At 33.4% G+C, this 11,113-nt stretch overlaps 1 protein-coding gene across 1 annotated transcript; it reads left to right on the top strand.

The window, feature by feature from the left end:
• The first annotated feature begins 8,699 nt into the window (after positions 1-8,699).
• Positions 8,700-9,254, top strand: LOC149576362 (uncharacterized). Its single transcript, XM_089794295.1, has one exon. The coding sequence runs from the start codon at positions 8,700-8,702 to the stop codon at positions 9,252-9,254; it is 555 nt and encodes a 184-aa protein (XP_089650421.1).
• Positions 9,255-11,113: the final 1,859 nt, after the last annotated feature.

Below are 11,113 nucleotides of genomic sequence, written 5' to 3'. Positions count from 1 at the left end.
ATGAAATATTTCTTAGGATTGTAGACTGTACAAAATAAAGAAGGAATCTTTATTTCTTAGACTAAGTACTTGAAGGATTTACTAAAAAGGATTGTTTTGGAAACATGTGAACCCATTGGAACACCTATTCTTGTTGTAAGATAGAGTTGTCATTGCACCAAAAGAATGACCTATTAATGCCTTGTAGAACCACTAGACTTATAGAACACACGAGGCAGTTAAGCCATGTCGTGAATCTCAAAGGAGAAGGCTGTTGGTTAGTCCAACAGTTCCCCCCTCAGTGTTACCCTAAGGGATTCAAACCTATGACCAAGTTCTAATACCACTTGTTACAAGCTAGAGTTTCCATTGCACCAAAAGATTGACCTATTAATGCCAGATACAACCACTAGACTTATAGAACACAAGAGGCAATTAAGTCATGTTGCAAATCCTGAAAAGGAAGGTGGTCGGTTAGTCCAACAATTTTGTTAGAAGATGGACCCTATTAGTAGTCTATTAAATTTTTTTAGTACATAGAGTCCCTATTAGGAGAATTTGAATCCTTGTTAGGAGATTCAAAACCTCTTAGGAGTTGTAGTACAATGTATGCAAGATAAGCCCATTACCCAAAAAATGCAATTTCAAATACAAGAAGGGCTTAGTGCTCAAACATGTAATTTACTATTATGTTCTTTCCTTTTTTCTATCAACTAAATCAATCACTTTCAGACCTTGTAGACCAGGTCATAAACCTTGGATCCAAATATCAAACCTCAAATCACTCAACAAAACCTTGGCAATGAAGTTTCCTTCACTTCTGCACTACTCTCTTATACTTTTCATTCCACTCTAACTGTTGCTTATCATCAATCATAAAACCATATCATTCCATACCATGATAAAGGGAAATGTCCTTCCTTTATAACAAATCCTCAAAAAAATTCCCTAAGTTAGTTGTTAGAGCTTCTCAATTAATTATTATGGGACCACATTAAGAACATGTTACACTTAGCAATAACATTGATCTTTCACTATTCCATGACAGCCAAAATTTTGAAAGTGTGGACTAGAAATTTTTTTTAAATGTTGCCAGAGATGGAGCACATAGGGTCCATGTGGCACTTCATTGTAGGGAGACAGAGATTAGAAAAGTATAGTGACAAGGGCTAGAAAATATAAAAGTGGTGTCGGCTTTGTGGGGACACAAGATTTTTTTATTTTTCTTCACAAACCCATCATAGGTAGATATGGTTTTTAACAATGGTACTTGGTCTGTGCATTCCTCCCCACTTGTTTTTCAAAGATGGTCGAGAGACTTCACTGTGTTTGATGACAAAAAGCTTAGTGTTCCTATGTGGGTTGAGTTCCTAGGATAATGCTTTCCATGTTGGTCTCTTATTGAGTCCATTGCCAATACTCTTGGCAAAGTTATCACAAAGGAACATGAAAAATTTTCCAACGCTCACCCTTAGAAACACATTTGCATTGAGGTTGATCTTTCCAATGATCTTAAGGATTCTATGGAAATACATATTGGGGTTCAAACCTTTTCTCAGAAGGTGCTTCATTTGAACCTACACAACACCTACTATAGGCACTAGTTAGCAAAACACAAGATTAGGGATTGTTCTTTAGTTGTGGCTAGGTTTAAACCCCTGCATAAAGAATTTCTTGCCAAGCCAGCAAAAGGGAGATAAGAAGAATGGACTATAGTTGGGTGCAAGGGAAAGGCTCCCTTGGTCCCTAAACAGTCATACACGGTACGATCATTTGAGTTCCTTCAATTTCAATAGGAGCACAGACCCCAGCTAGTCTAGGGATGCAAGTGGTTTTTCCTAAACCAAACCCTAGTGTTTCATAGGGGATTAAGGCACCCTCTAGGGCTAATGCCTTAGTTGTGATTTGCACCCTTCTTGCTACTTCTTCCATAGCAACTTAGAATGTGTGAAATTCTCATAGTCCTCTTGGACATTCTAAGAAACCAAAGAAGAAACAACAAGCCATCAGTCTTGAAGATTTTCCTTCTAGCTTTAACTTGATTTCTACTTTCTTGTAGAATAGTTATTCCTCTCTCAAGGATGAGGAAGATATGGTACATTTTTCATGAATTTTTTATCATGGAATATGCAAGGTCTCACAAACCTCTCTGGAAAGTCCTATGTTAGGGATATTTGTCATAGATTACAAAATTTAGATTTTCTCTATATGAAAGAAGTTAAGATCTCTAGTTTCATGTTTTCTTTTGCATGCCATGTCATTTGGCCAAATGGCATTATGTCTTCTTCTTAGCACAAGGCTAGTAGAGGTGGTGTAGTTACTCTCTTGTCACCTCGTCTTTATTCTGCTATTATTTCACATAGTTCTAACCCCATGCATAGATTAATTTGGCTATTGCTTTGCATTAACAACCATTCTTCTAGAGTCATTAATGTTTATGCTCACAATGATGTTGTAGAATAATCTCAATTTTGGGGTTGGTTGGCTGACAACTTGTCTCCGACTACTTGGTTTATGTGTGGTGACTTCAATATGGTTCAGGTGGCCTCTAACAAAGATGACATTTTTCCTTTTCATTGGACAACTAGGGAAAGGGAAGCCTGGTACTACATGTTCAATAATCTAGGCCTTTTTTATCCCAATATTAACTGCCACCAACATAGTGGAGTTTGGCACAGTTGCTCCAACTTTGAGTTGGCTTTGACTATATTTTAAAGTGTCTCGATCATGCCATGATTACTGCACAATCTTTTTTCTCTTTTTCTAAATATCAACATTTATATATCATTCCCTCACTAGATGTGATGTTATCTGATCATTGTCCCATTTATTTTTCCATTTCATGGAAAATAGCTATCCAGAAACTTGTTAAGTCACAATTCTTCCTCAACACATCTATGTTGATGCATGCTTCGACTATTTCTCATATCCTATGTGTCTAGAATCTAGAGCCACATTTTCATTCCTAGACATGGTGGATTCAGTGGTGGAATGATGCCATTACTAGAACCACTCACTTTCTATGCATCTATGGAAAGTAGTTGGTGGTTTTTAGAAGGCGGTCTTATGAATCCACTACTTTTGCACTTAAAAAAGCTTCAAAGGATATCACTCTTAATCCTTTTGATGTTAATTTACAAATCCATCTTGCTAAACATCACCATGATAAACAAGTTGCAAGTAATTATGTCACTTGAGGAGCCCAAATAAAACCTCACCTCCATCTGTTAGAGGTTGTTAATGAAGCCTCAAAGGAGTTCTTTTAGGCTCTTCGAGCTTGATGTACCAATTTTGGAATTTAAAAAATTGAACAAGGAACTCTTGTTCTCTTTAATCTCCTTGACATTCTGCAAGAATTTTTTCATCGCTATGAGAACATTTTTGCTTCGTATGGAAATTCAGTTTCTAACCAGGAAGCTCTCAGAAAGTGTATTTATGTTACTCCAAATGACTTAATGTTTGAGCAATGTGCTTTCTATAAGCAACTTCTTACCCTCCAAGACCTTAAAAAGGTGGTTTTCTCCATGGCAGATGATAAATCCACTAGGCGTGATGGGTTTCCTTGTGAATTTTACAAACACCTCTTAGAGCATATTGATCTTGATCTGCACAAAGTTTATCTTGAAGTTTATCTCTTTAAAAGTTTAGGAACTATTATCAATAAAGGAAACATTAAATTCATACATAAAGTAGGAGATCTTGAGGATATTTTCAATTGGCGACCTATTACCCTTCTGAATGTGTCTTATAAGATCATTTCAAAGGAAATTTCTCCCAAAAATTTCCACCTCCTACCTTTAACTTTGTAGCTTGAACAAACTAGCTTTATCAGGGCTAGATATATTCTTGACAACATTATTGCAGTTTGGGAAGGAATTGAATGGGCTCACAACTCCAAGCAATCAAATATTTTTTTGAAAATAGATTTTGCTAAAGCCTATGACTAAATTGAATGGCATTTTATTTTGGCTATGCTCTAGGGTCTTGGTTTTGGTCCCAATTATTTCCAGTCCATGGAAATGTTTTTTCAAGATGCTAATTCTTGTATTACCATCAATAAATTCCAATCCAATGCCTTTGGGCTTTTTTCTTCCATTAGAAAAGGTTTCCCTTTGGCTTCGGTGCTTTATGTTCTTGTTCCTGAAGGGTTTGGCTATTTGCTAGCCCACTTCATGTCTTTAGGTTTGGTTCATCGCATTTCTTTGCTAGAATCCTCTTCCTAGTTGGTCAATGGTCATTTTTCTAATGATTCCTTTCTCACTCTTTTGGATGATGAAGAAAACATCAATAACACCTTAAATTGCCTTGACATTTTTTGTCTAGCCTCTGGCTCTTCTATTCAATGGCATAAAACACTTTGTTATTACTAGTCTATTTTACTAGTGCCACCTTAGCTTAGCTAGTTTGAATGGAAATGGGTCACTCATGGAGAGATATTTTTCTTTATAGGAATTCCTTTTGCTTTACAAGTGTTGCTAGTGGATCTATCGAATGCAGTGCTTGCCAAGATTACTAAGAAACTGGATAATTGGCTTACAAAACTCTTTATCCTACTAGAAAATTCCAATTTTTCTCAAAAGTACTTGCAAAAATGCATGTCTATTACTCTTCTTGTTGGGCTTCTTCTAAAGCCTCCTATAAAAAATTAGAGTGATTGTTCTATAATTTTCTCTAGGCCTTTGGTTCTGATCATTATGGCTTCCACAGAGTTGCTTGGGATTTTTGTTGTCTCCCAAAAGAGTTTGGACACCTTGGCCTGCTTTCTACATAGAAGCAAGGGCTTGCTCTATGTGCCAAATGGATTATTCATGCCATCACTAGAGATGAAGCTTAGAAGATTTTGGTTCAGCATTGCATTTCTTTTGGATTTTTTGTCAAAGAAATGCATGGAAAGGGATTGGCTTTCACACCCTTCTCAACATGCAAGAGCTTGTGCTCATATAGGGCTTTTTTGTTATCAAGAGCATATAGAAAGCTTGGGAAGCTATTAAGCCTTTGCTTCACTGGTCTAGTGATGAATTCCATGATGGGATCTCTTTGAATCAATAAAACATTTGGTGGTCTCCCATATTTGCCATCCATGGTATTCCCCTTGCTAGGACTCAAGGTTCTAGTGCTCTGCTTTTTTTCAAATGAAGCATCAAGACTCCTAAAGATCTTTTCTCTACGATTTCCATGATTTTCAAACCTTGGGAAAATATGCAAGTGCAATACCATCTTGCTCGTCTAGATTGGTAGACTTTTAACTTATTGTTTTTGCAATTCCAATGCACTTAACCCATAAAGTGGGTATTCAGTCTGTTAGACATTGATGTACTAATTGGAAGTGGTATCCAACCACTCCTTTCACTAATTACAAACCAAGTATGGGTTATAGATGCATTTCTCTCCATCTACTAATGGTGGATATGCTCAATTAGAGATGGCACTTGCAATCTTCTCTTTCTCAATGGAGAACACACTTTGACACTATTTGGAGTGCTGTTATAGAACCCAAAATTGCCTATTTTGCTTGGTGCCTATCTTTTCAAACTCTTCCCCTTGGGCCTCGACTCAGGCATATTGGGACTTTGGATCCTAGATGTCCATTTTGTGGACAACGAGAGCCTTTCCTACATATTTTCTAGTTTTGACGTGCTCAAAATTATTATCACTAGATTCATGATTTCTTTAAGCCATTTCAACCTGAACCCTTTTCTTGGCACATGGTTATTTTGGGTGATTCCCCTAGGATCCCTAAGAAATTTACCCTAATTTGGCATACCTCCAGGATGGAGATTTTGTTCTCTCTATGGAAAGATAGAAATATTTTTCTTTTCACTCACAATTTTCTTGATATTAATATTGCTATGTGCATTAAGGCGTGCATTTGCATTAGTGTAATGATGTAGATTCATGTACAACCTAACAAGGTGGCCTTGGAGGTGGCCCACCTACAAGACCTTCTTTATTACTAAGACAATGCCCCTTTACTATTGCTAGGGTACCTCTAGATGCCTCGATTGATAACTCGATGCCTAGAGGCCACAATTAGAGGCACAACTCTTCATTTCATCACTTGCATACTCTGCGTTCCCAGGCTTCCCACCATCATTCTCCTAGCGGCGATGATGATGGATGAGGGGTTACTATTTTTCCTAGCCCCATGTGGCACTGGCTAGTCGTCGAATCCTCCTCTTGGTGCTTGGTGAATGGTCTCTGAGAAACAACCTTTTCACTTGGAACTAGCTATTTCACCTCAGCGGCCAGATATGAAAATGTTGACCGGGCCACTAAGGTTGCCAATGCTACTGCTGATAGTTGAACTATTCCTAGTTGACCTCCCAATCCTAAAGATAATTGGGGATTTCATGATCCCAATGAGCCACCTCCATCAGCAAGCATTTCTTTAACTGCCTGAGGGTTGCTTTTTATATTTTTTTGTTAGAATAGTTTATGGTTCTAGCTTCGGTCATGTGAACTCTCATAGGGTGATCTTGTATCCCTTAGCTCTTTTTTGTGAATTATAATCTTAGTATATTATTAGTTCCTACCATGGGTAGGAATACTTATGCATTCATGTTAGTGTTAATATGACATTAACTTGACCAATCAAATCAAATAATTTAAAAGTTTATATGCAACTTATAATGTGTATATCTATTTTTCATTTTGCCTTATTTTATAAATGACAATTTGTACTCATTCTATTGGTCCACACTATTTTTTCTAGGGAGAAAAATCAAATTTCCTTAACAAAAATTCACATATTTTTTCCAACAACAATGATGTTATGCATTAATGATAGCTTTATGTTTTTGACAATTGTGACAAATTGATTAAAGTTTCCAAAAACTAATTATTTTATCTTCCACCTCACTACCTAAGACATAAATGCATGTCTAATCAACAATAATAACTAAATCATTTTTCTTACCAAAGATTGTAAATATATCAATCTATTCCTTTTTAACATCTTGTGAGTTTAAGTTTATTTAAAATCTTACAAAAAAATTAATTATCATATCATTTTGAAATACATTTATTTAATTTTTTCTTCATAATAATTTAAAATTATTTTATTCTAATTTTAAAATTTATTTTTAATTCTAAATTATAATTAAACTAATAAATAACAAAAAAATATTTTTAAGAATATAATTATTTGATAAATTTTTACTAGGGGAGAGGACCTAGTACTTGAACGTGTTCCAATAGTTGTGATAATAGTTGTTTACTTAATACCTACACTTATTGACTTAATGTCCAATTTTTTTGACAACATTGTACCAATACTTGTGACTTTAAAATTGTTAGTACAATGCTAGCTACCCAAAATTGAATATAAAATGTACCCTTAGTTATAAAAATTAACCAATGATGTGATGCCACATCAACTGATCAACTATTGGTACCCTTTATGCACAACCATTGGTCTCAATTTTTTTTGGGCTATTTTGGACAACTTGGCAAAAAGTATGTTAATGTGGCATCATAACAGGTGATATGGACTTGAAACCTTAGTTATAAGTGGATGACTTGCCAAGTAAGCTACTATAAAAAAACTAGAAGCAATTTTAAATTTTTATGTAGTGTTTTGATAAGCGTGAAGTTAGGGTGTTCAAGTCCTCTCCCCTAAAAAATATTTATAAATTTTGTTACACAAAATATTTAAATTTAGTTTTTAATGTTTTATATTTTTTATTTTAAATATATTTATTAGTTTTACATTATCCCTTACTTTTGTCAATCGTAAAATGCTAACTTTTTTCACACTATGTTTAACTAGCTATTTTTTCCAATCTTGTTTTAATTCATTTTTGTATTTTAAAATTTGTAAAACAAATATTGTTCTTCAAACTTACTAACTCTTTTGTTGGTTTCGATCAAATAGTGAATAATTTATTTTTTTAAATTTAATATTTGAATTTATATTGAAAAAGGTAGAAACAAATATTTCATTGATTTAACTCGATTTTACAAGTGTTATTTAAATATTTCTTAAAATAACATAATCCTTAATCTTCTTTTTTTTAATTCTCTTCCCACCATCTCTATTTAGTGTCCCTATCAATCTCTCTCTTTTAAATTTCTTCGTGTATCCTTCATTTCTATGTATAAATCTCTATTATCATTATCTCTCTTTTCAATCTATCTTCATATATATAAATCTCCATTTTCCTTCTTTTCTAACCACTACGACAAATATATCTCTTTTAACTCTCTCTTCATATATTTTACTCTCTAATTTCCTTCTTTCCTAACTATTAACAAGAATTTTAACACAATGCATGTCTTGTTTATTAATAGTAAAGGTCTATTGAAAGAAAACAAAAAAAAAAAAAAAAAAACTTCACAATAATTTATTTACCAGCCCAACAATAATTGTAAGATAGTTGAGGCAAGGTGAAAGTCGCTATGCCGGGCCTTCGCCTTGGAAGGGAATGAGAAAACGAGCATAGTTGGCATAGTGATACGAAGTAATTCTCGTCTGATGGAACAATCGAGTCAAAGTCTTCATAACTTCCTACAATTCTCTATTTGCTTTTTTAAATTGCGTGGATTTCACGGGACGGGAGAATGAAAGATAACCACGCGCATCCACTCCGCGTGTTGAAAAAGAAAGTGCACAATTTCCTCCCTCTTTCCTCACCTATTCCTTTATATCTCCCTCTTCACTCACTCATTCCCACATTCCCCAACACTCTCCTTTCCATTACAAAGAAAGGCAGGCGAAATTAATGGCGAAGTGGCTCTGCGCGTGTTTAAACCCGTCCAAAACAGCCAAGCTCATCCGATTTGATAGCGGTGTGGAGAGAATAAAGATTAACACGGGAGTGACAATGAAAGTTGCAGAAATGATGCTCGACAATCCAAACCATTTCCTCTGCAATTTGGGTGCCCTGGAAGCAGGGAATCGTATTTTAGCGCTCCCCGCGGAAGAAGAAATAGAAGCAGGAAATACGTACGTTTTGTTCAACATGCAAAGATTGCGGTCTGTGCTGAGCGAGTCGGACATGTGTAGAGTTCAGCAATTAATGAAGAAGAAATCCAAGGCGAAATCTTCCCACTCCAAAATCGTTCCACTCTGTCACGAGGGTTTTGAGGCGGAGAAGTTGTGTCTGCCAAAACTGGAGGTAAATCAGGAAGAAATACAGAGTTTGAAGGTGAGAATATGCGGGCAGAGATGCTGGAAACCCTCGTTACACACAATTCAAGAGACTCGCAGCTTGAAATTTGCAGAAAATGCTGAGGAACGACCAGTTTTCACTTTCAGATTGAGAAAACGCCATTGAATTTGTATTACCCATTCTTTGTCCGTGACTTACTTTAAAACAATGATCAAAAGATTATAGTGATTTTTAAGTCGAGTGTCCATAATAATTTGTTTCACTGGCTGGTTATAACTCTACATTGACGAGACTAATTAAGCTTCTACTTGAGGAGATCAATTATAAATTCAAATTTGGTACTGATGATGGCCTATTCTTAAATATCATATATTACCTTAAAAAGAAAGGTTAGAAAAAGTAAATTATCTTTGACTATTAAATACTTTTATACTGAGTCAAGTGATACATTCATCTATTATATTTAATTCAAGTTCATTAATTATTCAAAGAAACTTAATTCTAATGAAATGCCGTTTGACTAGTGTTTAATTGTATATTGTGATTTTTCAATTTTGAAAAAAAATATTCTAAAATTTGGTGTAAAACATAATAGAAAATATTTTTTATAGTTAAGACTTATCAAACTAGTCATTACTTTGTAAGTCTATATTTGATAGAAGTAATATTGAAATACATTCATACTCCTTGTAACTCCAATTACAAAATTTGGTCAAGTGAATTGCAACTCCTAGTCATGAATACACCATGCATGCACTTCTAAATAGTAGCAATTATTCATTTTTTTCATATGATTTGATTTTGTATTAATTTGTTTAAGAAATCTATTTTTGTTTTTCATCCCACTTCTTAAAGAAATCATGGTTTTATAAATTTAAATTTAGCTCTTATTTATGCATTAATTTTATTTGCATTATTGGGTTTGATTTGTACTTGTGAATTCACTTTACAAATTATATTTTATTTCAAGCATATGTACTTTGAAAGCACTTACCTTTTAGGAGTTTAGTACATTCTTTCAATGGTTGATCCTCTTTCTATTACCACTTTCCTAGCATTGTCTCAATTGTTACATCCATGGAAGACATTATTTAGGGAAGTCACTGTTTGATTTTGTAAACGTATATATGTTTTTCAACGAATAAGTTTTTTCTAAATATGTCTAATTTAATTATTTTTCTTTTATTATAAATGATATTTATATCAAGGTTGTTCCATCTATTTTTCTTTCCTTTTTCTTAGCTTTACTTTTCTTTTCTGTTTTTATGAATTTAATCTTTGTTGGTTCAATCATAACACATTTGTATATTATATACCTTGTTTGACTTGCTATGTCCAATATTTCTAATATTAACCTCTCTTTGTAATCATTTATCCTAAGATTTTGTTTTAAAGATTTATAAAAATCTTTTGTTAAATTTTTTTTTCTCTTTCTAATTTCTATAAATTGTATTTTAAAGGAGATTTAGTATTTAAAGTTTAAGAAAATGTATAATGTAAAGATAGCGAAGTGATTTTGATAATTAGGGTTGGAATTTGGCTACAGATCATTTCAACCCCCTATTGAGTTCTATAAGATAGGTTGAAGATTTATTGGATTGTATCGACATGCTAATTTTTTAATAAAATTTTAAATATAACATTAACATGTATAAATAAACTATCAAAATTTGTTGTAGACAATATACTGTATTATTTAATACTATAAATATATGTTATTTTTATCATATATATAATCTATTATATATTTATATTGATATTGAATCTTTTTAAGTCACAATACATGAATTTCAAAAAATTATTTTACCAATTTAAAACATTACTTTGTAATACACACATCAAAGTTTCTATTTATATTATTTATTTTGAATATTTTTGAAATAAAACATATGAATTTTAAATTTTTGTATATATTACTAATTTACACTTATCTTAAAACACAAATGAAAGGCATTAAAATGCCCAGACTATCATTAGAAACGTATGTGATAGCAAACATATTATATAGGATAATTTGTCATAGA

Source organism: Cupressus sempervirens, chromosome 1, assembly GCF_028749045.1.
Source record: "Cupressus sempervirens isolate cs-2001-9-10 chromosome 1, ASM2874904v1, whole genome shotgun sequence".
NCBI classification, from domain to species: domain Eukaryota; kingdom Viridiplantae; phylum Streptophyta; class Pinopsida; order Cupressales; family Cupressaceae; genus Cupressus; species Cupressus sempervirens.
Note: the sequence above shows the minus strand (reverse complement) of the source record. Positions and strands in the feature narration are given on the sequence as shown.